Source organism: Pleurodeles waltl, chromosome 4_1 (genome assembly GCF_031143425.1).
Source record: "Pleurodeles waltl isolate 20211129_DDA chromosome 4_1, aPleWal1.hap1.20221129, whole genome shotgun sequence".
Classification (NCBI taxonomy): domain Eukaryota; kingdom Metazoa; phylum Chordata; class Amphibia; order Caudata; family Salamandridae; genus Pleurodeles; species Pleurodeles waltl.
The window spans coordinates 774,132,563-774,160,117 of record NC_090442.1 but is presented as its reverse complement, the minus strand read 5'-3'; the positions used below and the strand labels follow the sequence as shown (position 1 = coordinate 774,160,117).

At 46.5% G+C, this 27,555-nt stretch overlaps 1 protein-coding gene across 1 annotated transcript in view; it reads right to left on the bottom strand.

Annotated features, from left to right (window-relative positions):
• Nucleotides 1-27,555, bottom strand: part of LOC138288154 (death-associated protein kinase 1-like) — a 238,999-nt gene that overhangs the window by 83,809 nt on the left and 127,635 nt on the right. The window contains exons 8-9 of the mRNA XM_069229452.1: nt 23,937-24,038; nt 19,731-19,850 (exon numbers count right to left, since the gene is read on the bottom strand). Coding sequence (XP_069085553.1) covers nt 19,731-19,850; nt 23,937-24,038 — 222 coding nt within the window. The remainder of the gene's footprint in view (nt 1-19,730; nt 19,851-23,936; nt 24,039-27,555) is intronic.

Genomic DNA, 27,555 nt, shown 5'->3' with positions numbered 1-27,555 from the left:
GGGGCACGCGCTGATTGTCACAATGTATTCACAAATATTGTGTGCCGCAAACAAAAAACACTCTAAGCTTCAAAGCTGCATCCAATCCAAAGCAAACCGCTATTTCCTGGGGGTGGGCACCCTGGGACATAGCAGGAGCAGGCCCTGGGGGTAGCGGTCCCCAGGGCCATCAGTGGCTCCTCGAGGGGAGCAGCATCAAGGAAACTCCAGGATCCCCAGGGCGGCGGGGTTTGGGAAGCGCGGCCCCTACACAGAAAATAAATATCGCCCTGGACACATTGATGATCACTGGGGCTAAAGGGGGTCCGAAATGTAACCCCCCCTTTTGTTTTTTTTATTATAGCCCCGGGGAGGTGGTGATCCCCAGGGCTGCGCACAGAAAATGACAAATGCCCTGCTGGGGAGGTGGTGGTCCCCGGGGGGAGGTGGGAGGGGGCATGCGTCCTCCAGCTTATATTTTATTATTCGCCCCAGGGCGGTGGTGGTCCTCGGGGCTGTGGGGGTCCAGAAGGCTCACCCTATTAAAAAGAAAAGAGTGCCCCCAGGACTTAGCCCACCTGGGGGCTTTTTTAAAAACAAGCGCAGGAGCCCGCATTTTTTTGTTCTTTTAATTTTTACAGCAACCCCGTCGAGATTCCGCAGTACAAATTACAAAAAAATGCTTTTTTGTCCTGTGGGGCTCTTTGTAACCCCAGTACCAGAGCTAAGGGGGTCAGGGTGTTCATATCCTGGCCCCTTTTGTATTTTCTTTTTTTCAGGGACTCGGCTTCAGCCGAGTCCCAAGATGGCCGACAACACTTAATTGGATTCCCTGTTGAAGTATTGGAAGCCAGTCAGATCTTAGCATAAGATCAGAAGGGGTCGTGGATCCTTTGCGCCCCTATATACACAAATTTGGATTTTCTTTAATTTCTCTAAAACTAATGAACGGATTTACACCAAAACAAAAAACAGGTCACTTTCTGGACCAAGACCTACCTTTCTGCCACATGTGGTGTAATTCCATCCAATAGCTTTGGTGCTATCCCTGTTCAAAATCCCTATTGAAAAATTAATGGGGAAAACGTGTTTTGGGACCCCCCCCCACACTTTTTCTCTGCTCCCCTAGACAGATCACCCCAAAACTTTCCAGGCAGCAGCAGAGGTTACTGGCAAATGTTTTTGGAATGTTTTGTGAAGATTTGTCTAGTGGTGCCAAAGAAAACCCTTTTATATAGAAACTAGATCCTAACCATAACTACCTAGTAGCGACAACCACTAGGTAATAATTATATTTTATATATATATATATATATATATATATATATATATATATATATATAGTTTTTTCAGTGGATAAAAAAGACATATATATATATATATATATATATATATACATATATATATATATATATATATATATATATATATGTCTTTTTTATCCACTGAAAAAACTACAGTTAAGGTTAAACCTCTAAAATTCACTTAAAACCACAATCAAAGTGAAGGATAATGTTATTTACCTTGTAAGTATCTGCTTATAGCATTAAGTGCTGCAGATTCAAATGTTCTGCATACTTATGCCGTCTAGTATTGGCCTCGGACATTACAACAATTTTTTCATCTTATTTTCAAGTCATGAGATGTGCTGTGATTCCTTATGATTAGCTTTACAATCCATTACTTGCACTGCTCTTGGCCTTGTGCACACTCACACACCTTGTTTGTTGGAGCAGTGCTTTTATCACTGCTTCAGCCCTGTAGTTCTCTCCGTTGTCCCCTGTAGCGCAGTTGTGTGTCTCTAGATCAAATGATGAGAAACTTCATGGCCACAGGTAACAAGTACATGAACTCTCTCATGCCACAGGAAGTCAAGACCAAAGATCAAGCCCACCAGACAAACAAATAAAAGTCCACTCAGGTCACAGCAGAAACCTTGCTGTGTTGATGAACCATCAAATGTGAATCACTGTAGTGCTAAGTCCTCACAGGCTCGGCGTTGCATGGCTGGACATAAACGGCCAATTGTGGTAACAATGTTGCATAGTGTGAATGAGTCAAGGTATTTGTTGGGCAATGTTGTAATTTGGGAGGATCTTTGACATCTCTGACTGTAAGGCTCTGCAGCCTGGGTGAGTGAGTTCACGAGCCCCACGTGCAAGCACAGATTGCAGGGTGACTGGACTCATCACATGGTCTGACAGTGCATATCCTTCCCTGATACCAAAAAACAAACACTAGAATCTACAGAGACAAACCAATTGAGCCTTTACCTAATTGAACTGTATAGCAGATGAGGAAAGTTGTTTAAATCCAACTATTTAATTCTTGTCAATTCATAACCAATGTACACAATATTCTTTTATTCAAATCCTTTATATTTTAGCGATCACATGCACATAAGTCTAAGAAAGTCCATCCAAACTCCACATACATACATTCAAACACCACTGAATGTGTTTTGAACATATGTATGTGGGATGCCTGGGCTGCTAAGATGAAACCACAGACCTCGGGAGGGAGTTTGAAAACTCTCAACTGCAGCCTCACAATCTACAAGCAGGAAGGGGGAGTGTGGGCAGGTTTGGGCACAGGACCCTGCCCAACAGCTGCACCAGGAGATTCTACCATAGGAGCAGGCTGATTGGCGGACTGATGCTCATGCTCAGGAGTTCAGAATACCATACTCATTGTGCCCACTCAGGAGACACTAGGATGACTTTGGCCTGGTTGGTCCTGATCTTCTTGAGAAATTGGAACAGTAGTGATATAGATGGAAAGGCGTCCAAGAGTCCTGAATTCCTTTCTAAATGGAATGTGTCTCCGAGCGAGAGCGTCTTTTGAAATTCCAATGAGCAAAAGTGCTCACATGTCACGTTCCCATCAGTGGCAAACAGATTGAGCCAAGGCTCTTTCATTTTTGGAAGAGTCCTCGCATTATTTGTGATCAGCAAGGCATTGGGGACTGAGTTTGTCCACCCTGGCATTGAAGGAGCCTGCTGTGTGCTGTGCCATCAGTAAAACATCCTGGTGCTGCATCCAAGTCCAGAGGAGCTGAGACTCCTGGACCAGGACCACAACTCCACCTCGCTCTTTCACCACATGGTGGTGGTGTCTGTGAACACCCAAACCAGCCTCCCTTTGATGGAAGGAAGTCTTTTAATGCCAAGTGGATGGCTGTCGGTCCCAAATGATTGATATGAAGCTGAGATTCTGCCAGAGCCTTCTGATCTTCACCTTTCCCAGATGGGCACCCCAACCCAGAATTGGTTGATGCATTGTTTACCACTGTCAGCTCTGGGTGGAAAAGAGGGAGAGGTCTGCTGCTGGACCAATCACAGTTCACCAGCCACCTATGCAGGTCTTGTGCAGTCTCCTAATTCTGGAACGGGTCAGAGAGGTTCATCTCGTGCTGCACCCACTGGGACCTCAAATCCCACTGCAAAGCTTGCAGATGACATTTAGCGTGCTTCACCAGCAGGCTGCAGGAGGCCATCAGACCCTTCAGACTCAGAGTCAGTCTCATCAAAAGCTAGGATTGGGGTTGAAACGTCGGGATCATGGCCTGTATACACTTGATTCTCCAGTCGAGAGGATAGACGCAGAGCTGCATTGTATCCAGAATGGCTCCAATGAAACAGAGCGTACGAGGAGGAATCAGGTGTGACTTTGGCATGCTGATAGAGAACCCCAGCAGTCATAGGAGGTCCACTGTATTCTGGAGATGGCCAACTGCCTGGAGTGAGCTCACCTTCAGCAGCCGTCGAGATAGGTGAAGACTGGGACCCCCGACCTCTGCAGGTGGACAGCAAACACCGCCATCACTTTTGTGAACACTCGAGGGGCACTGGTAAGGGCAAAAGGTAGCACAGCGAACTGGAAATACCAGAGGCCCACCATAAGACACAGGTATTGCCTGTGGGCCTGCGGCACACAGTGAGGAGCAGGTAATGCCTGTGGAGCTTATATGGTTTCCATATAAGCTTCATCCCAGCGGGATGACGTAGGTTCCTTTCTTTCCGTTCTAACAGCGCGGATCCAGAGAACTGCCACTGTCATTTATTGACCAACTTTTGACTTCGGGCTGGAATTCCAAGTAGGCTTCTAAGTTCAACCAACTTGTATCTTACTAAGATTGCTAGGACATCAGAGGCTCTGACTGCTGGAGCCACTATTGCGGAAATTTTTGCCACATTGTTGAGTTACCTAACTTCTTTGCCCGGTGGCGTGAAACAAGGAGTGGAAGTAACTCTGGAACACCTCTGAACAGCATGCATGGCCACAGAGTCTGGACGTGGGTGCCCATTAAATCATGCCTGTGAGTTCTCAGGGGCCATTTACTTCTTGTTCAGGAGTGGTACTACGGCAGCCACTGTCACAGGGTTTTTCATTAGTTTTAGGCCCTCTGCCCAAATTTTGTCAACTATGGGTATAGTTTTCACAGACTTTCACAATGAATCCTTGAAGTTGTATACAAAGTAATCTAATTTTTTGGATGCTCTATCCAAAAGCATGTGAAAGCCCTCAATGTCATCTGGAGGACAGTTTGCATCTGGAGGAGTTAAAGGAGCAGAGAACACTGCAATATAGCCGTCCCATTCCTCTCCAGATGGCATGTCTTGGATAATCTCTCCATCTTTGGGTTCATATTCACCATTGCCCACATAATCATGTAATGATATTGATGCCCAAACTCTTGTAGACACAGTATGAGTAGGTTGAGCAACTGGACTCCTTGCCTAATGTGAAAAGTGTGGTGTATAAGGAGACAGTGCACTGAAGAGTAGGAGTCTATTGTGAAGGCAGGATAGGACTATCAGACTTTGGAAACCTCTTATATTAGTCTGATAACATTTGGCTTAGGTCAGATACCAAGGTTGATGGAACTTGTAACACAGACGCTTGGTAGCATTCTCGATCATCATATGTATTATCATATGACTATAACTACACAAGGTCCTCTATCAATCAATCAATCATAGCATTTGTAAAGCACAGTACTATCACCCCTAAGGGTATCTGGGAGCTGAGGGTGCAGTGTCTCTGTCGAAAAGCCACATCTTGAGTCTCCTTTTTAAGCCTGGAGGGAGCTGTTTAGAGGTGGAGGGACAGGCTGTTCCAGGACTTAGCTGCTGTGTAGAAGAAGGAGCAGCCTCTGCTGCGGCTGCGATGGATGCAGGGGGTATGTGCGAGGTTTAACAAGGCTCAGTTGATGGTTGATGTAGGATGGCCCTAGGTTGAGGAGAGCCTTCTATGCGAATGTGACGATTTTGAATTGGTATCTCTTCTGGACGGAAAGCCAGTGGAGGTTCCTGAGGTGGGCGGTGATGATTGAGCGCTTGGGAAGGTTAAGGATGAGTCTGGCTGAAGGGTTCTGTTGAGCCTGGAGTCTAAAGTAGCTGGGAGGACACTCCGGCATAGAAAACGTTGCCATAGTCAAGGCAGCTGGTGACCACGGTGTGCGTGACTGTCTTTCTGGTGTCGTAGGAATCCATTTGAAGATTCGGCAGAGCATACAGAGGATGTAGAAGCAGGAGTAGGGGACTGAGTTTATTTGTTGATTCATGGATAATTGGCAGCTGAGGATGATGCTGAGGTATTGTGCGTGGTCGGATGGAGAGGGCACTGGTCTGAATTCTGCTGGCCACCAGCTGTGGTTCCATACAAAGGAGTTCTTCCTGAAGGTCAGGACTTCAGTTTTTTCTTTGTTTAGTTTGATGCAGCTGTTTTTCATCCATGTTCCTACGTTGGTCATGGCATTGCGGAAGTTGCCTTTGGCGTTGTGGGGGTCTTCATTGAGTGAGATGATTAGTTGAGAGTCATCGGCATAGGAGACTATATTGAGTCCATAGGATATGACTATGTCTGTGAGGGGGGCCATGTAGATGCTGAACAGGATTGGGCTCAGGGAGGATCCTTGGGGTACGCTGCAGGTGATGTTCTTGGGTGTAGAAGTGAAGGGAGGAAGGTTGATGTTCTGCATATGGCCTGAGAGGAAAGAGGCGACCCACTTAAGGGTGTTTTGTTGAATGCCTATGTTGTGGAGTCTGTTGAGGAGTGGGGTGGGAGACTGTATCAAACACTGTGGAGAGGTCCAGAAGGATCAGAGGAGGGTCCCGATGTAATCTGTGGCGACAATGAGTGCAGTCTCTGTGCTGTGGTTGGCCCGGAATCCTGATTGTGAGGTGTTGAGAAGGTGGTTTTGTTCAACATAGTTGGAGAGCTGTTGGTTGATGGCTTCCTCAAGCACTTTGGCCGGGAAGGGGAGCAGAGAGATCGGTCTGTAGTTTTTGAGGTTGGTGGAGTTTTTCTTTAGGCAGGGTCTGACCTCTGTGTGCGGCCATTCATCAGAGAAGGTTGTCGTGGAGATGGAAGTTTTGAGGATACGCATTAGTTCTGTCCTAATAGTGTTGGCTTCAATGTTGAAAAGCCGGTGGGGTCAGGGATCAGTGGGTGCCCCGGAGTGGATGGAGGGTATGATGGCTGTGGTGGTCTGTGTGTTAAACGGAGAACAGGAGGTTATCGTGTGGCTGGTGTTCACTCATCGAGAAATGCTGTCTAAGCTGGAGGTGGAGGGTTGGGGGCTCAAAATTGTTCCAAGTAGTCTGAAAAGATGTCGCAGAGTCACTGGGATGGGTGGATGGTTGTCTCTGTGTGGCTATTGGGTTTGAGAAATCCTTGATGATTCTGAAGAATTCTTTTGTGTGGTTGGCTGTGGTGTTAATGCAGGCAATGATTGTTGTTTTTGTTTTTTTGCTGCCTCAGTGTGGTGGTAGTTGTTGAGGGCTGCCTTGTAGGCAACTCTGTCGGAGGGGCCCGTCATTGTTTCTCAAGTAGGTGGCAATTGCGTTTTGAGCTTCTGACTTTAGGGAAGTAGCCTCTTTCTAGCTTGGTTACCCCCACTTTTTGCCTGGTTGTCAGTGTGTTTGACTGTGTTCACTGGGATCCTGCTAACCAGGACCCCAGGGACTGTGCTCTATCCTCTAAATTTGTTTGCTGGTAACTTTTTATCACCACAATTGGCATACTGGTGCCCCCATGTAAGCCCCTAGTATATTGTACCTAGGTACACAGGGCATGGGGGATCCAGGAGATCACTATGAGCTGCAGCAGTTTTTCTGCCACCCATACCAAGCCCATGCAAAGGGTTCTGCAGGCTGCGTGCACCCGTTTTCACTACAGGTCACTGCACCAGGTCACTATAAGTCACCCGTGTGGTAGGTCCTCTCAGCCCAGGGCAGGTACATGTGTGTGAGGGCACCCCTGTACTAGCAGAGGTGTTCCCACAAACTCCAGATCCAATTGCCTGGACTTTGCGAGTGCCGGGATGCCATTTTACGAGTGTACTGGACATAGGTCGCTGCCTATGTCCAGCTACAAAATGGTAACTCCGAACCTGGGCATATTTGTTATCAAACATGTTGGAATCATACCCCAATACTGTTGCAAGTATTGGGAGTATGATTCCATGCACTCTGAGGGCTCCTTAAAGGGCCCCTAGCATTGCTACCACCAGTCTTACAGGGTTTCTGGGCACCCCCTCATACAGGTTTCTGCCCTTCTGCTGCTTGGTCTGATCAAGCCCAGGAAGGAAGAACGATTTCCTTTGGGAGAGGGAGGTAACACCCTCTCCCTTTGGAAATAGGTGTGACTGGCTTGGGAGGGGTAGTCTCCCCAAGCCACTAGTTTGCTTTGTAGGGCACAGTTGGTGCCCTCCATGAATAAACCAGTCCACACTGGTTCAGGGACCCAAAGTCCCTGTTCAGGCGTAACACTGGACACTGAAAAGGGGAGTGACCACTCCTCTGTCCATCACTACACCAGGGATGGTGCCCAGAGCTCCCACGGTTCTGCCATCTTGTTTCAAAGATTGGCAGGGAACTCTGGGACCACTTGTGTGGCCAGGTCAAGCAGGTGACATCAGAGCCTCCTCCTGATAGGTGCTTACCTGACCAATCCCCCTTTCAGGGCTATTTAGGTTCTCTCCTTTGTGAGGGTCCTCAGATTCGGCTTGAAAGATTCCAGCAGGACTCCTCTGCAACCTCTGCTTCGACTTCTGGCCACTGCAACTGCAACTGGTCCCTCCAGGAACCGACAAACGCTGCTACAACAAATAAGACTCTTCTGCAACTCTGTTTCCACGTCTCCTGCCAGCTTTGCAACATTTCCCTGGCCGTGCATCCTCAGAAGACTGCAACTCTCCAGCCTGCACAAGAAGAAGGATTCTCCCTTGGATGAAGGAGTCACTACCATGCAACCGCAGGCACCTACAGCAACCGACGACCGGCTGCGTGGGTCTCCTCTCATCTCGAGCTGCGTGGATCCTGCATCATAGGTTGTGGTCCGGGGTAGTCCTCTTGGTCCTCTCTGCCAGCTGTCCAACTTGGTGGAGGTAAGCCTTTGCCTTCCTAGGCAGGACAGTACCCCTGTGCACTCCCGTCTCTTGCAGCTGCCAAGGTTTGTTTGCATCTCCTCAAAGGGATCTTCAGGCAATGTGTAGCTCCAGCCCCCAGCACAGCCTCCTGCGTGATTCTCCAGCGGCGTGGGCTTTTCCACTAAGCACAAGTATGCCTTTGCTAAGGCTTGTTGGTGGAATTCATGCACCAACACCCGTCTGCAATCTTCCTTCCAGCGTGGGACTTCATCTGCATTTTCTGGCTGCAGTGCTGACCTGTTCTTCATCACCGTCGACCAACTCCTGAATCCACAAGCTGGGTAGTAGTGCCTACTCCTCCTGGGCTCCACTGTGACTCTTGGAGTTGGTCCCCTCTCTCCACAGGTCTTCTTTATTCAGGAATCCACCGCTGGTTTTCTTGCAGTCTTGCTGGGTGTCTTCTTTTTCTTCTTTTCCTCCTTTTGGATGGTTTAGGGAAAATCCAGTGTTTAACTCCTGCGTTCCTGGTCGCTGGGGGTTACTGTGTTACTTACCTCTGTGGTTTTCTTGTACTCCCAGCTCCCCTCTACACATTTTACTTACCTAGGAGGAGGTACCTTATTCGCATTCCATTTTTTTAGTATATGGTTTGTGCTTCCCTACGGTCACTATTGGTTATTGCTATCTGCACTGTTTTCTAACCTTTTCTATGCTTATTACTGATCGCTAATGTATATATTTAGTGTATTATTTACCTCCTAATCGTGGGTTACCCTTCTAGTATTTTGTGGTGATTTGCCCCAAAAATAAAGTACCTTTATTTTTGTACACTGAGTGTTTTTTTCATGCGTGTAAGTGCTGTGTGACTACAGTGGTACTGCATGAGCTTTTTGCATGTCTCCTAGATAAGCCTTGGTTGCTCATTCACAGCTACCTCTAGAGAGCCTGGCTTTTAGACACTGCCTGCACTTCATTAAGAGGGGATACCTGGACCTGTTTTTTGGTGTAAGTACCTTAGGTACCCACCACACACCAGGCCAGCTTCCTACACTGAGCTCCAGGGTATACCATCTTGCTGGCTTGGAGGTGTTAATGGTTTTAGCTGGTTTCAGTGGGGCGACTGTCAGCGGATTTGGTGATCCAGGTGGTGAAGTTTTGGATGGCCTGGTTGAGGTCGAGGTCTGCCGTGGGCTCAGGTTGTGAGGTACCTAGGGCATGTGTCCATGGGGTTTTGGTTACCTTTCCCCAGCTTCTGTGGGGGATGCTGAGGTGGTGTGCTGGGAAATGGGGACGGTAAAGTGGACGATTACATGGTCGGTCCAGGTGAGTTCAGTCACGTGGGTGAAACTGATTCTGTCGCTAGACATGAAGATGGAGTCCAGTGTGTGTCTTGGTGACCAGTTGGGTGAAGCCGATGTTGCTGAGTTTCTTTATGAGGGAAGTGGAGTTGGTACCGCTGGGGTCATTAAGGTGGAAATTGAGATTGTCAAGTATGACGTAGTGGAAGGAGTTGATGGTGAGGGGGATGATGAGGTTGGCGAAGGTGTCACAAAAAGGCTGGGCATGGTCCCAGAGGTCTGTATGCAAGGGTGCCTCACATCATGGTGTTCGCTTCGGTCTGGAGTTGGCATTCGAGGTTCTCCATGAGGGGCATCGGGTTGTCGCCTGTGATGGTGCATTGGATGGTTTCTTTGAAGATGATGGCGATGCCCCCGCCATATTTCTTGGTGCGGTCTCAGTGTATCATCTTGTAGCCATTAGGGGTGGCCGTGGTGATGCTGGGGTTTGAGGAGGGTGCTAGACATGTTTCGGTGATGAAGGGGGACGTCCGGTTCGTGGGTAGTGATGGTGTCCCAGATTTCCATGGGGTGTTTGCATAAGGAGCGGGCGTTTAACAGGATGCACTGGAGTGGTGCTTGGATGTTCAAACTCATCTGTGAGGGTGCAGTGTGGGTGTTAGTGTGTGCAGGTGGGTGCCATTGCAGGAGAAACAGCAGTGTAGGCAGGTGACGGGTCCTTTGGTTGAGAGTGGGGAGGCTGTGAAGCAGCTGTTGATGGGGTGTCCAACCTTCAGGGTCTGGGGTTCCTTGGTGGTGTAGCAGTGGGAGGACCATGGGTTGTGGTGCTGGACGCAATCCAGGCACAGATGGATGCAGATGGCTTGCCCTTGGTGCGCCAGGGGCGCCCTCTCTGGGCAGCCATGCTGTGGCCTCCATTATATGTCCTGGGAGGTGGGAGGGGCCAGTGTGGGAAGCAGAATGGCCGGAGGGTAGGGGCGGTGCAGAAAGGAGGCATCAGCAGGAGGGGTGTGAGAAGGTGTAATCAGGCTCAGAATGCGAGCACAGCTGTCGCAATCAGGCTCAGGAATGCAGGCAGAGCTGTCGCAATCAGGCTCAGGAATGCGGGCAGAGCTGTTGCAATCAGCCTCAGGAATTCGGGTAGAATGGCAAGCAGGAGGACCATGGAGCAGCTGGGGGGCTGTGACTGGCCCAATGAATCTTGAATGCACCTCAGCTCTATCCTGGAATGAAAATACTCCTTCTAAGTAGCCATATCATAATCATTCTGACACTTTAGTGGGACTTGTATAGGACTATAAGCTTATCCGAATGTCTCCGATGTTGATTGTGATGGCAAAGTGTTATCACCATCACAGTTTCCTTTGCCAATAACGTCCTCATTGACAGTTTCTTCAGCAAGGTATACGTCAACAACGATTTGTCCGGAAAAGTATTTTTAAGGTATGAAGAGGTAGGTTCCCTAAAAGATGGAGTTGAGGGTTCTGACCTGATTTTTACAGATTTTTGACCGTTTCAAATAAGTAGAAGCCTTGGGTGTTTCTGCACATTAGATGCTGGACTTTTGTCTGGATTTTACTCCTTGCTTTTAGGAATCTTTTTGGAGGGGTTGAGAGAATGACTATATTTAGGACATTTCCTTTTTTGATTTTTTTGTGAGGATAAAATGTCCCCTCCCCTTCATTCTCAAGTGGAAGATTTTCTATAGCCTTCCTCTTTAGTAACTATAATAAAGGTTTACCTTCTCAATCCTTAAGGGTCACATCAGTGAAGGTGTGGCAATATTTGCAGTCCTTAGGATTATGGTGAGGATGAAGGCAGTATAGGCATTCCTTATGAGAATCCTCAGAAAACAGTCAGAGTTTTCCATTGGAATTACAAGTCCTGAGTTTGCCAAAGAACCAAAACAGTTCATAATAGCTAACCTCAGGAAAATAGATGGTAGTTTTCAGAATTAAATAGACCACCAGTACTGCATATGGATAAGGTCTGCCATTTCAGGCTTTGACTTCATTGGCCAAGATCGCTATCAACCAGAATACTATGGAAGCTACCAAGGGCTCCCTAACTAGGTGTCTGAGAGATCGTGCAACAAGTTTCTGATTTACAAATACATTGGGCACTATCTCAAACTGTATTTGTTGAAAAAGACAACATTTTATCTACTCCTACACAGAACTTCGTACCTTCATAAACTTAACTCTGTGTCAACTTCTGTGTATACGTATGACTTAATTTGAAATTAATTGGTTTCGTTTTTAATGTATCATCACACTCTAATGTACAGAAATAAAGACACAGCAAGAAATATCAACAATCCTTGACCAACACAAATGACTACCTCACAAAAATATTAATGCCCCTCAACGCACTGAGAACATGAAAAGCTTCTTAGGGCTCCACAAGTATGTCTTTTCCCATTAATAGTTACCTTTGCTTCAATACATTCTTTACCAACCTCCTAAATTAATTTCAGTACTCCTGAAAGCAGAAACAATGAGACAGCAAGTCTCATCACCAGTATTTCCAAATGCAAACCACATCACTCCTACGTTTGCTATCCTGGACTGACAGTCCCAGTTCTGATGCTCCTCAAAGCCTGATGCATGTTCTTCAAGCTTGCTCTGAGGAGGAAGTTCTCATACAAGCCGATAAGCCCCCCCACCTTATCTTCAAAGTTCATGGCACATTTAACGCTAACCACAAAATGGGCATAAAAATGGGTGCTATAACGCAATAGAAGACAAGCAAAAGAGTATTTTCTATGTATACTCTTGAGCCATAGGCTACCATGCTTCTCTACTTTAAATTGGCTGCCTTGCTTATATATTTCAGGAAAGAACATACACACTTCTCTTTATGTAACGTTCCCTTGTTCTACAATCCTTCCCAACGCCATTAACTCCCTCAGCAAACTTCTTCCTAAGAAACACCAGTAAATATCACATCACATGCAACAAAGAACTATAGGTAACATATTTGTCTTCCTTTCTCGGAAATGCATAACCTCTCATGTGAACACAACTGATTCATCCTATCCATTCTCTATAAACTCTGTGAAGTTCTCAGTTTAACTTCATAGTTGTCTTTCTACTTTTACGCCAGTTATATTAGAGTGCTCCGGTGTCCTTCATTGTTAGGGTTAAGGGTTATAAATACCCCAAATATAGTAAATCCAAACTTCATGTACAGAAACCCATGACTTCAATACAGGCGTTTGCTCAGCTCATCTTCAAAACCTCAAAAAATCCATCTACTAATTAAGAGCTATTGAAAAGCCTCCTTTTAACAATTCACCAATGCGTGGATTCAAATAGGGCCAGATTAAAACGTGATAACACTACTGATAGGCTAAAAGCCAACAACATAAGCCCACTCTGGAGTTCTTATCTGTGGCACTACCCAGCATTCACATCGTCCCTTAGCTTAAAATTCACAATACTTGCAATACAGTTAGAATCAAAACTAAGCATGAGTAGCCATTACCATATCAGATGCCAACTCAATTTGAGAAACGTTGTTGTAGAACATGATTCTCCCACAATAAGCTGGACAGTAACTGGGTTACCAATAAAAAAAAGGAGATTTTCAAATTTGCTACCTTTTCTTAATGTGATACTAAGCGGTAATGAGAATCATCAACCTAAAAACATTCAAATGTCTTAAACACCAGTGTCCCGTTATATTAAAAACCAAAGCCAGACACTACAAAAATCCCACAAATACCTACAAGTAAAGATTCAGTATTACATACCACCCTGACAGCCCTCAGGTTTGAGTCCCAAAACAAGGCGAGTCATAAACAATGGAGAGTTGGTGTTACGAACAAGAATATGATGGGCTCAGCTTAAGGAATGCCCTGCCCTGACATGTTAGGAAACACAAATCTGACTTAATTTGAAAAATCCTTGAAATGTATCTCTTTCCAAGCACCAAAGAGTAAAGTTTTGGAAAGATAGTATGCAAACACTAAAACCTTAAAAATATGAAAGCCAGAAAGAATGGTACCTGCAAGCTTGAGGGCAGCCATTCCTTTACCATCCATATATTATAGCATATGTCTTGCCTGGAATTTGCCGCTCTGATCTAAGTGTGTTGTAGTAAACTATTTCTCCCCATTTGTACATAGAGCTGTCAAAGAGCTCCTCTTAACTGGGTAGCCACAGAGATCTAGGCAGATGCCAAGCTGATGGCTTTGGAATATTGGTGCACCATAACATGTATAGTAGAATAGCTTTTGAACATGTGGCATTTCTGCACAAAAACATTACGACACACTTCCCATTGCCCAAAAAATCATACATCTCTAGGACAAGTGTTTTGTTTCCACTTTAAAGTATTAAAAAAGGTGATGGATAGAATACTTGAATTAATCTTAGTCTAATAAGAGCGAAATTCATCTTGGGCTGCTTGTGCTCCAGTTCAGCATGGACTGGACTGTCCCCATAAAAGCAGGGTCAAGGCTGATTTGCATAAGGCTGGGTCCAAGCTGAGGGGGCACTGTGTGCAAAATAATGATGGTCTGGGATGTGACCTGAGCAATTACCAGTGACTGACATTAATTCAAGCATTCCATCCATCAATTCTTGTATACTTCAGAGAGACACCTTAAATGGACAAGTATTCCCAGATGCAAGTCCCATGGACACTGTGCCACTGGAACAACGCATTACCTGGCTGATGAGCCCTAATCAGGGCAAAACCATCCTGGGTTGCTTGTGTTCTGGTTCAGGGAGGGCCTGGCCTGGCAGTATGGGCTGGATTATTTCAACTGGAGCAGGGTAAAGGTTGAATTGTATAAGGCTGGGTCCAAACTGAGGTGGCATGGTGTGCAAAATAATGTTGGACTGGGATGCTGCCCGAGTAAATACTAGTGGCACATATTAATTCAAGCATTCATCCATCAGTTTTTTGTATACTTCATTGTTTTTACTCTAAAGCAGAAATTCCTGGAAACTGCAGCAGCAATCTATAAAAAACAATTCACACAGATATTACATATAAAGTAACACATAAGAATAAGGGAACAAACACATCGAGAAAAAATATCTTTTAAACGCCCACGATCCTTCAATTGCTTGAAAAAAGAGACGTGCATACAGCAGAGTATTTCTACGTTACAGGACCCTGCCTCTGATACAAATTAACTGAGTGTAGGAAAGTACCCTCTTTTTGGCATGTTACCCCCAATTTCTGCCTGATGTCAGTGTGTTTGACTGTGTCACTGGGATCCTGCTAACCAGGACCCCAGTGCTTATGCTCACTCTCCTCTCAAATTTGTCACTACATACTGGTAACCCAGTATTTCATCCCAAATTGGCATGCTGGTGCCCGCTTATAAGTCCCTACCGTATGGTACATAGGTACCCAGGGCATTGGTGTTCCAGGGGATCCCTATGGGCTGCAGCACTACTTTTGCCACCCATAGGGAACCCATGCAAAGGCTTCTACAGGGCTGCCATTGCAGCATGTATGAAATGGTGCATGCACTATTTCAGAGCCATTTACACTGCACCAGGTCACTTATAAGTCACCTATATGTCAAGCCTTCCAACCCCGAAGGCTGGGTGCAAAGTACCTGTGTGTAGCAGAGGTGCCCCGACGTGTCCAGGACCATTTTCCTGGACCTAGTGAGTGCGGGGACGCCATTTTATGCGTACACTGGACATCAGTCAATACATATGTCCAGCGTCACAATGGCCATGTAAGGTGTCTAACATCTGGGAATTGTACCCCAATACTGATTCTAGTATTGGTTTTACAATTCCATGCACTCTGGGGGCTCCACAGTGGACCCCCAGTACTGCCATACCAGCCTTCTGAGGTTTTCCAGGCAGCCCCAGCTACTGCCACCCCACAGACAGGCTTCTGCCCTCCTGTAGCCCAGGAAGGCAGAGCAAAGTATTTCCTGTGGGAGATGGGTGTCACACCCTCTCCCTTTGGAAATAGTTGTTACAGGCATGGGAGGGGTAGCCTTCCAGAGCCTCTGGAAATGCTTTTCAGTGCACAGATGGTGCCCTTCTTGCATAATCCAGTCTACACCGGTTCAGGGACCCCCCAGTCCCTGCTCTGACGTGAAACTGGACAAAGGAAAGGGGAGTGACCTCTCACCTGTCCATCACCACCCCAGGGGTGGTACCCAGAGCTCCTCCAGAGTGTCCCTGGGTTTTGCCATCTTGGATTCCAAGGTGGTGGGGCACTCTGGGAACATCTGAGTGGGCAGTACCAGCAGGTGACGTTGGAGCCCTTCCCTGATAGGTGCTTACCTGTGTAGCTGACCAAACCCCTTTTCAGGGCTATTTAGGGTCTCCCCCTCTGGGTGTTTCCTCTGATTCAGATTGCAAAACTCCAGCAGGAATCCTCTGCATCCTTTACTTTACCTTCTATCGACAAAACTGCACCTGGACCCTCCAGGAACTCTACAAACTGCAACAAAGAAGCAAAGACGCCTTCTGCAACATTGTATCTTCAGTTCCTGCACAACTGCAACTGTTTCCAGGTCGTGCATCCTCTGAGGACTGCCTGTCGTCAGCCTGCACCAGAAGAACAAAAGAATCTCCCTTTTTGGACTTAAGGAGTCACTTCCCTGCTTCAGCAGGCATCCCTGTGCAGCGACAACCGGTGGTGTGGGTCCCCTCTCCTAACGAAGGGCCTGGATCCAGCAACACAGTTGTGGACTGAAGTTGTCCCGACGGTCCTAAGGTCCAGCTATCCAACTTTGGTGGCGGTAAGAGCTTGCCTCCCCACGCAAGACAGTACCCTTGTGCACCGCGTGATTTGCAGTTTCCAAGGCTTGTGTGTGACCTTCTACAAAGTTCTTTGTGCACAGCACAGCTCCAGCCCCCAGCACTCCTTCATGCAATGCACAGCTTCCTGAGTGGATCTCCGGCGGCATGGGATCCCTTTGTGTCGTGCTACGTGGGCCTCCATTTGCACCTTCTTTGTTCCCGTGATGTGGGACTACTGTGCGCACTGCCTGGTCTTCTAGGGGCTGAGTTGCTAAGAGCCCCCTCTGTCTCCCCCTCCTGGGTAGAGGCCACCAGGTCCCTCCTGTTCCCGGGCAGTGCCATTTTCCACTAACCACGAGCTTTGCGTGTGCCAAGGCTTGCTGGCGGAATCCAGAGATGCAAACCAGACTGCAATCATCCATCCGGTGTGGGACATCATCTACACCAACCAGGAACCCGTATCCATCTTCTTGGGTGCAGTACTGACTGTTCTTCTTCACTGATGGTTCTTCTTTTACACCTTCATCCGGGTTAGCAGGGGATCCTGTTCTCCCTGGACTCTTCAGTGTTTCTTGCACTTGGTCCCCTTCTTCCACAGGTCTTCAAGTGCAGGAATCCATCGTTGGTGTCTTGCAGTCTCTTCTGGTTCTTGCATAATCTTCTATAACGACTTCTTGTGTGTTCTAGGAAACTTACTGTGATTTACTCCTGTTTTCCTGGGCTCTGGGATGGGTTCTGTTAATTACCTTTGGTGTTTTCTTACACTCCCAGCACCCCTCTACACACTACACTTGCCTATGTAGGAAAGCGACTTTCGCTTTCCACTATTTTAGTATATGGCTTGTGTTCCCCAGAGGCACATTGCAACCTATTGTGATTTTCACTATTTGCACTGTTTTCAAACTGTTTTTACAGCTATCTCTGCAATACTTTATACTTTGTATATTATTTACCTCCTAAGGGTCCTTAGTCTCTAAGTTATTTTTGGCATTCTGTCACTAAAAATAAAGTACCTTTATTTTTGTAACACTGAGTATTTTCTTTCATGTGTTGACTACAGTGGTATTGCAAGAGCTTTGCATGTCCCCTAGATAAGCCTTGGCTGCTCCGCTACAGCTACCCCTAGACAGCCTGGTTTCTAGACACTCACTACATTTCACTAATAAGGGATAACTGGACATGGTATAAGGTGTAAGTACCTTTGGTACTCACTACAAACCAGGCCAGCCTCAACACTGAGTTAGCAATGTTATGTGGTTCCTACTTTGGTATTAGGACTGCATGTTTAGGATGGCAGAAAGACAAAGTGTGGGAGACTGAATCTATCCATGCAGTTAGTAACTGTCAGTCTACCTCCTGGTTAGCTCACAGTGCATCACCCAAACCTCCAAACCCATTGGATTAAAAGGTGACTATGGCAACTTGAACATGACACTCCAGCTCCGCAGGGAAGCTGTGGAAACAGATCGTTCCCCTTTCGTATTATCACTCTAGCATACCAAGGAGAGACAAAAAGATGCAAGACAAATTTTCAAAACATTTATTGAAACAATCGCAATGTAGCACATAGAGTGAGCTGCGATAATTAGGCAGATGAACCAAAGCAAAGTACTCAGAATTAGAAAGAAGATAAACAGTCTAACCATGATGTATGTGGTTCTAGACGTGCTAGAGGTTTCTACCTAAAACTATGTCTATTCTGAGAGCCTAGTGGTGGTAACCCTCTGCAGGCCCGATCTAAGAGATTAGCCACAGCCCCATACCGAAAACAGTGTCAGAATCAGCTGGTGGTGAGGATGACAATACTCTCGGGAAGCTGGCAGATCAGCACCAGCCAAGCTGCATGTCACATAGTGTGCATCCTAGTATCGTCACTGCTGGGACAATCCTTGGGGCACTGCACCGTTTATATAATAAACCAAACCACATTGGAAAGTAGTTCAAATGCAATGCTGTGTGTCTAGGTAGTAGAAGCTGTCTCATGATCAGGCAACACAAGTTAGCATATTGTGTACTGTGTTCCATAGCCTTGGATGAAAGTACTGATTATGTGTTGTGCAAAGCCTAACTAAATGAGCAGTGTGTTCCCTGCGTTCCTGAAGTAAAGGCAAACTGATAAAATATGTAAAAGCCATCGCTAAAAAGCAGCCTTACTAAAATGAATAAAACATTAATGTTAAAAGTAAGATAAAACATGGGTGACCAACCCGGGTTCTAGACGTCCTCACGACAGCAAGAATAGCCTGCCTTTTATATTACCAAATAAAAGAGAGGTAATGTATGAGTGTGTTAGATATTGATGAAAAGTTTCTTTTCTTTTCCCATCGTTTGTTGTCCTCTTAGCTTCATTTTGGTCTCTGCCTATTCATATCTTCTTGATACTCTACTACATTATTTTTTCTATGATAATACAGCACCATGTTTCCCTTCCCACCCACTGGGGGTCTATAACTGAGGCTATCTGGCTTAATTATATTTTGCAGACAGCAAACAGGCACTTGCCCTTCAACTAAAGGACCTGGTTGGTAAAAGGCACCTAACCACACTGAAAGTAAGTTTGAAGTCTGTCTCTTAAAATAAAGTTCAGGACAAACTTTGTGACAGAAGACTCAACTTTATTTTCAGCTATGTACAGAGGAAATTATTGGCAGTAATTGCTCATATTAAATGATTCCAGGCCCTCAACTGCATATAGAAGTCATATTTGCATCTTTATTGATTTATTTAAAGTTTAGCTCTCGTTTAGCACCTGGTTCTAAATTCCTCTATTCCACTGAACTATCCTCTAATATGCTTGAAAGTAGCTCAATGACTCGTCTGGGCTTGCGTTTGATCCCACTGTGTCTCATTTTGAGGACATTTTACAGCTGTTTTTTCTTCTTCCATATACTAAAACTAGCATGCAGGGAACCCTTCTCACATGACAGCAAAGGTGAGACCTCAATGTGCTACACACCTCCAAGCTTACCTCTCCATTCCAACCCTCGTCAGAGCTCCTTTTTCACATCATGGTATGGTGCCTTGCGCTCTTGGTACCACTCTAGATGGCTATGGACTGTGGGACATCATCTCCAACATGGCTGTCAGACCTTGTCCTTGAGAAATGGAGCATGTTGACAGTTCTGTCATGGCTCCCCACTACCTACATTAGCAGCTCCATGCGATATAATTTTCACTGTCAGAGACGTACTTTGAAGACCTCTGCTGGACAGGTACAGTGGTGCAAACATACTAGAGCATTAGGAATATGTGGTTACCAACACTTCTTCTCCAGGAAGGAGGTGTATGGCTCACTCACAGACCGTAGACATAATCCAATAAACATAATCATGATCGCAAATAAGTACTCACCTCATTCCTGCAGAGCAGGTCTTCACCTTGTTCCACTGCCCAGCTTATCAGCTCTGTGTGGGTATCTCCATTTCCACAAGCAGCAGCTCTCACTGCTCGGAATAGGAAGGTTTCACCACTCTGGGGAACAAATACAAACTTGTCTCATAGGAATACTCTTAGAGGTCACTCACATATTATAGAAAAAAGCAGGTAAATGTATTCAGATTGTGAGAAACCGGACCTTGTTATAAACTTACTCAACTCAGGACTGCCTGATTGCTGTGAAAGAGGATGCTGAGAAACACAAACACTGAGGACAAAGTGCCATTACTAGCTCAATCAGGCCCCCACAAACAGAGGATCCACATGAAGGTTAGGATAAAGAACCACTTGGAAACAAGTATTGCCAAAGCCAATAGGTCTCACCTATGTGAGAGCCTTTGGCTTTGCCAATGTGTTTTAGCCATGCTGTACAGCAGCTTGAGTACAGGCATAGAAGAGAGTGGGATGGAGTGGTGTGGCGTTGAGTGGTGGAGAGTGGAGTTGAGTTGAGTTGCGTATAGCAGAGTGGAGTGACGAAGAGTAGAGTGTTGTGACACAGAATGGAATAGAGTGTTGTAGAGAGTAGTGGCGTAGAGTGAAATGGCATTGAGTGAAGTACAGCGCAGTTGAGTAGCGTAGAGTGGAGTACAGTGTCATTGAATGGAGTGCCGTGTCAGAGTGGAGTGGTGTAGAAAGGATGCAGTAGAGTAGTGTGTCAGAGTGGAGTAGCATACGGTATCATAGAGTGGAGTGTCGTAGAGTGTCATAGATTGGAGTACAGTGTCAGAGTGGATTGGTGTAGACTGCTGTAGAGTGGAGTGGCATACAGTGGAGTAGTGTTGTAGAGTGTTGAGTGGAGTGGTATAGATTGGAGTGGCGTAGAGTGTTACGGAGTGGCAGAGTAGAGTGCTGTTGAGTAGAGTGTTGTAGCATGGAGTATGGTAGAGTGGAGTGTCGTAGTGTGGAGTGTCATAGAGTATGGTAGAGTCCAGTATCAGAGTGGAGCGGCCCTGAGGAGAGTGGAGTGCAGCAGTGTCAGAGTGGAGTACAGAGTGTCAGAGTGGAGTGGCGTAGAATGGAGTAAGGGTCATGGAGTAGCGGAGAGTGGAATAGCATTGAGTAGAAAGTTGTAAAGTCACATGCTGAAATCTTCACTAGGAATGCAATCCTCCGATTGCTTACCATTGGCCTTGTGTTTTGTAACTCACATTTCTTTGTTTTCTATTTGCTGGCATTATTTGTTTTAGACTGTTGGGCATGTATTCGCCCCCCCCCCCCCCCCCGGTGCATCGTCTGGTTACCACCTCTCTGAGTGGCTCCTTGCATTCTTTCACAAGTGCTCACTTTCTCTTTGTCCAGTTTAAAGCTAGTTCAGGAAGCAATGGCATATGTCTTTGCAAGCAGACAGCTGTGCTGTCTGGTCAGGCTTTAACCTAAAAAATGAGTCACTCACACTCACCTAAATAATGTTGAGTCTATTGACTGATTCTTTATTAAAAAGCACTGCAGCCATCAGGCTAGACAAATTAATGAAATACCAGCAAAAGGTGCAAAGCGGACTCAATCACTTAGAACTGTGCTATTTTAAGAACTGATATACACGTTATACTAAAGGTGCCACCCATGCCCTGACATTTGTTTGGGCAAAATTCCTCAAGCCCTAGAAGTCATCAAAAGAAAAACTTGCAACATTAACATAATGTAAGAGAAGAGGCTAGGGACAAAGGATAGCCATAGGAGGTCTTCAATATGATGAAATATCAAATGCAGTGCTATTAAAGGTAAATAACTGTGCTGGTAGTTGATATTTCTTAACGAGGATTCAAATCTTTTGTGGTTGCTTCAAAATAACTTGTACTTCCTTAATGCTAAAATAAGTGTGGATCGGCTCATGAGTCTGGAGGGTGAACATCTTCTTTGGATGGTTATGCAAGTGTTTAATTAATGCCTTTAAGGGTTTCTTTAAGTTGCCTTCCTCTACTTTCAGTCACAGATTACATAGGAGCGTTGAGTAGCGAACCATTTTTCAACTTATCACATTTATGAGTAGGACACCAGACGCTATTTTGTGGTGGTGATTGTCATTCAGCTCAACTATTCAATATCCACTAATCAAAGAAAGTAAACGTCCCTAGGAAACCATGATTGGACATACATTTGAGGGCTTAAAAATATGATGTACTGCTGCAATACTTTTTGGGCACTGCCGCGCTCTAAAGTGATGGGCAAATAACACTTGTAGCTGAGGGGTAATAAGATACACCAAGCATCTTTTGGAAATCATTCACAGCATTCAGAATCTGGGTCACCAGGAGCTGTACAGATCTGGGGACCTTCACCATGATGTGCTATAGCTTGTATCTGCAGTATCAGCCTTTATAGAAGCAAACATACATTAGACAACTGTGGAGCAGTATCTTGCACCATTATGTGCTACTTAATGTTGCAGAAGATCCATCCTCCACCTAGAGGCATGTACCAGCCTGAAGATGAGAAGAGAAAGGCAACATAGAATGCAGGAAAAATATCCTGTGATATCGTCATACGGTCTGCGTATTTGAGCTCTAACCTGAATTATAAGGAATGGGAAAGCTGTGGTCTTAACTGTACTTGCACGGATCTATGGATACATGAGATACAGAGAATGGTCGCTGGTGTCCAGATGAAATATCATAGTAGTTAGTGTAAATCCCACACTAAATAGATGCAAAATTAAATTTAAATTGCCCTTCCTACAGTTAACAAAAGGAAGGTAGTCCATACATGACTATTCTGATTGAGAAGTCAAGAAATCATGGTGTTCGACTTAGTGGTCATTTCCACCACTGTAGGACTCTGCTGGTTGTCAATGCCATGTGAAGGGGACTGTGTGAGAGAGACCTCAAGTTAACCAACAAAGGCTAAATTAAAGGCAAAGCTGGTAGGGATCAATCAGATGGCTGTGGAGATGAGGTATTATCCTGACCAGTGTCAGCAGAGAGTGGTATCTATAGCAGACTTTATCCAAACCAATAAAAACAATAGGTGGAGCCTGTATGAGGCGTCATTATGGCTAACATGAAAAACATAGGGGGTCATTATGACCCCGGCGGTTGGTGTAAATGTGGCGGTAGTACCGCCAACAGGCTGGTGGTACATACCGCCACATTAATACAGCCAAACTGCCAATATACCACACCGACTGCCATGACGGTAGCAGCCGCCGGGCTGGAGATAACAATCTCCAACCCAGCAGCCGCTACTGTACCGCCAGCGGCATTATGATCCTGCCTACCGCCAAGGTTTTTGTGGCGTTCGTAACGCCACGAAAACCGTGGCGGTAGGCACTCCCAGTGACAGCGAATTCCGTCCCTGTCAATGGTAGGAGGACCACCCACCCCCCTAACACTCCCCCAGACAACCACCACCTCCCCTCCATGCTATGCCCCTTCCAACCCTCCCGTCCATACACGCACACTCGCAGGCACACACCACGCATTCACACAAGCATACACGCATGCATCCATTCATTCACACACACATCCGTACACACATTCAAACTGACATGCATATTTCCGTTCATACACATTCTCACACATTCACACAAACAAACAACACTACACACTCGCATTCACGCATACAATCACACATTCATGCACACACCCCAAGACACACACAACGCCCCCTCCCCTGTCGGAAACCCGACTTACCTGCATCCAGGGGGTCTTCCGGCAGGGGACGGGCTGCTGCTACCACCAGCAGCACCCGCCAGCAGAACACCGCCAGGCCGTAATATCTGACATAATACAGCTGGCAGCGATCTACTGGCGTGGCGCTGCTGGTGGTAGCAGCGCCACCTTAACACCGTCCGCAGCAGGGCCACAGCCGGATTTCAGCCCTTCCTGTGGCGGAAATCCGGCTATGGTCATATTATGGCAGACGGATGTTAGCCACGGCGCCGAGCGTTAGGCAGCATTTACTGCCATTGTCAAAATTAGGGCCATAGTGTGCTTTCTGAAGTCTCTTGATTTAGAGGCAGTACCACTGAAACATCTCCATGGCTGGTGATACACATAGAATGCAACGGAGAGCACTTATGCAGAGGTAACAAAGGGGTCTCTACCAACTGTTACCTTCAACCCTCAGTAACTGCTTCCCAAGGGAAGCCATGGCACACATCAAGCCTCCACTCTACCACTGTACCTTATCTCTGGCACTGGTTAGAGATTCTTCATGCTGGAGAAGCAGCTGACAGATAGGTAGTGACCCCTTCATTGCAGCCAAGTGCAGGCAGGTGTCTCCATCCTGTGGAAAGAGACCAGAGTGTGTCAAGCACCCACTTTGACCCTTTAGATACCCTGGAAAAGACAACAATATAAAGATGGTATGTATGAAACAACTACAGTAGAAAACAAGTCTGCTAGTGTGAGCTACACAATCAAACAATAAATCAAACAAAAAAATGTATAGAGCGCGCTACTCACCCGTGAGAGTCTCAAGGCGCTGGGGGGGGGGGGGGGGGTGGGGGGGGGGGGGGGAGTTCAGGGGGCGGGCAGGGAGGGTCACTGTTCGAACAACCATGTCTTGAGGTTCTTTCTGAAGAGCAGGAGGTCTTTGGTTTTGCGAAGGTTGGTGGGGAGGGAGTTCCAGGTTTTGGGGGCGAGATAGGAGAAGGACCTGCCTCCTGTGGTGGTGCGTTGGATGCGGGGGCTGTGGCTAGGGCGAGGTCGGCTGATCGGAGGTTGCGTGTGGGAGTGTGGAAGTTCACTCTTTCGTTGAGGTAGGTTGGGCCGGTGTTGCGGAGGGATTTGTGAGCGGGGATGAGGATTGTGAATGTGATTCTCTTGCCTATGGGGAGCCAGTGAAGGGATTTGAGGTGTGGTGAGATTCGTTCGTGGCAGGGGAGGCCAAGGACGAGGCGTGCAGCTGTGTTCTGGATTCTCTGGAGTTTGCGTTTGAGTGTGGTGCCGGCTTAGAGGGCGTTGCCGTAGTCTAGTCTGCTGCTGATGAGTGCATGGGTGACTGTCTTCCTGGTTTCTGGGGGAATCCATTTGAAGGACTTTAGAGTGCGGATTGTGTGGAAGCAGGAGGAGGTTAGAGCATTGATTTGCTGTGTCATGGAGAGGGAGGGGTCCAGGATGATGCCGAAGTTGCGTGCGTGGTTTGCGGGGGTGGGTGCGGGGCCTAGGGCGGTGGGCCACCAGGAGTCATCCCATGTGGTTTTGTTGGGGCCAAAGATGATGATCTCGGTTTTGTTGGAGTTGAGCTTGAGGTGGTTAGTGGTCATCCACTTGTCGGTGTCGAGGAGAGCAGCGTGTAGGTTGGTTTTGGCGGTGGTGGGGTTGCGGGTGAGAGAGAGGATGAGTTGGGTGTCATCTGCGTAGGAGAGGATAGTGCTTCTGTGTGCTTGGAGGATGTTGGCTAAGGGGATCATGTAGATGTTGAAGAGTGTGGGGCTGAGGGAGGACCCTTGGGGGACTCTGCAGATGATCTTGGTAGTGGTGGAGTGGAAGGCGGACTCTCTGGGTCCGGTCGGTGAGGAAGGAGGTGAGCCAGTCTAAGGCTTTGCGGCAAATTCCTATGTTGTGGAGGCGTGTGCGGAGTGTGTGGTGGCAGACGGTGTCAAAGGCTGTGGAGAGGTCTAGGAGGATGAGTGTGACGGTCTCGCCTTTGTCGACTTTGGTCCTGATGTCGTCCGTGAATGCGATGAGGGTGGTTTCCGTGCTGTGGTTCTTGCGGAACCCGGATTGTGAGGGGTCAAGAGTGTTGTTTGCTTTGAGGAAGTGGGCTAGGCAGGCGTTGACTAGTTTCTCAGCAACCTTGGCGGGGAAAGGGAGGAGGGAGATGCGGCGGTAGTTGGAGAGGATCTCCGGGTCGGCTTAGGTTTTTTTAGGAGAACTGTGATTTCTGCGTGCTTCCAGGGGTCTGGGTAGGTGGCGGAGTCGAAAGAAGAGTTGATTATGTTGTGGAGTATGGGGGCACTGGTTGGGCTGGCTTTGTTGTAGATGCGATGTGGGCAGGGGTTGGAGGGGGATCCGGAGTGGATGGAGTTCATGTTTTTTTCGGTTTCTTGTGTGTGTGGTTTGGGGCCCAGGTGGTGAGGGTGGTGGGGGGGTCGTGAGTGGGGGTTGGGTTGGGTGAGTGAGGGGTGTGTGTGGTGGGTTTGTTCTTTGCACGTGCATTCCTAATATATTTTAACAAATTATAATTAAACATGTTTTGGTAAAGGCAATACTCAAGAAATCAAACAATGTAGGACTATGTTGATAAATCAAGGTCACATCCACACTAAAACCACCCTGCTATAGTTTACATTAGGAATCACAGGTGTTATGTGGTGTTCTGAACCTCTATGAATCACCTCCCTTGGCTCCAAAATGAACCTCACTTTACTGAATTAAACCTGTTATTGGTCCATTTGTTGAGAGGCTGAGATCAAACTTTAGACTCCTTTTTGATTCGCCTGCTATTGTTCTGGCTTACGGTTTATGTGGAGCACAATGAAAACTACCAAGTCCACCTTCTAATTCCAACTTTAAATCCACTTAAAGCTACATGTATTAAATAACTATTTTTTGCAGATTTACTTTTTTGTAATTGCAGTCCTTAAGTCTTTGTGGTTTTGGCAAAATATTTGCAAACTATGCCAGATACAGGTGTAGAACACAAATCCGTAGGAGTGTGCTCACTGCAAGCTCAATGATATGACAGTAATTAACAATATCTGCTCCAGCACATCAATTCTTGCATTCAACGTATTTTTTAAGGAGGATGTACTGATGTTTTGCTTTCCTGTGTTTTCAGCTCAGCATTTTCATGGTGTCAACTCCCCTTGGCCATCTACAAATCCACTATTCTATGCTGATCCCGGAAGCCATTGTTATAAGGAAGTTCAAACCATTTTAGCGGCCAAAACCTTATGCTTCCATAGCATTCAGGCATTGAAAATATGGATGCAACAATCGGCATGCTAGAAGAATAAAAATACAGCCGCCGTATGCATCAGGGCATGATCACAGCTCCTTACACAGCGCTCGAAGATGGTACCTCCGATTGCTGTCTACAGAAGACTGAGCACAGAAGCTTTCACAACTGCAAGAAGGGACGTGACTATGACTATGGTTAGGATCTGCCTGCCGCAGAATGTGACCACAAAAACATCGATCTAACCCCTTCCTTTCACAGAAGACGTGTGATGATAAGAGAGAGAGGGGAAAGAAGAGGGGCCAGAAAGAGAGGCAGACATTTAGTAGAATAAAGAAATAGAGTTTAGGACTAGAGACGGGGAGAGAAGTACAACGGCTATGGCAAGGAGACAGGAAAGGGAGGAAAATGGGAGACGAAGATGCTTGGGGGGCAAGAAAGTGAAGGTGAAAATTGAAGAGAGTAAGGAAGGAGAATGCTACATTAGGAAAAGGGGGGAGAACTGAAGGTTGGCAAAGAGAATATTGACAAAAGAGTGCGAAAGAAAGAGGGAAAGGAGAGGATAAATGCGAGTGAAGAGAAGGGTAAGTAACAGAGGGAAATGTAAAGGAAGAAAATGAGATTTAATAGTCAGAGAAAGAGAGAAGCTAGGAATGTAAAATTTTAGAATTTGAGTACTCATGTTTACTGCAATACTGTAATAGGGGAAACCAAAGAGCCAGGAATCACAAGCCCTTCACCTATTAAATAGTCTCCTTGACTACTATAGTGAGCGCTGTTTTGCAGTCATCTCAGGACATCTCAGTGTAATTTTTGAGCCCTTAGGCCTTATGAATGAATTTGCAGTTCATGAGGATGACTTGTAGGGTATTCCCAGTTTAACATCCCCTCTTTTAAA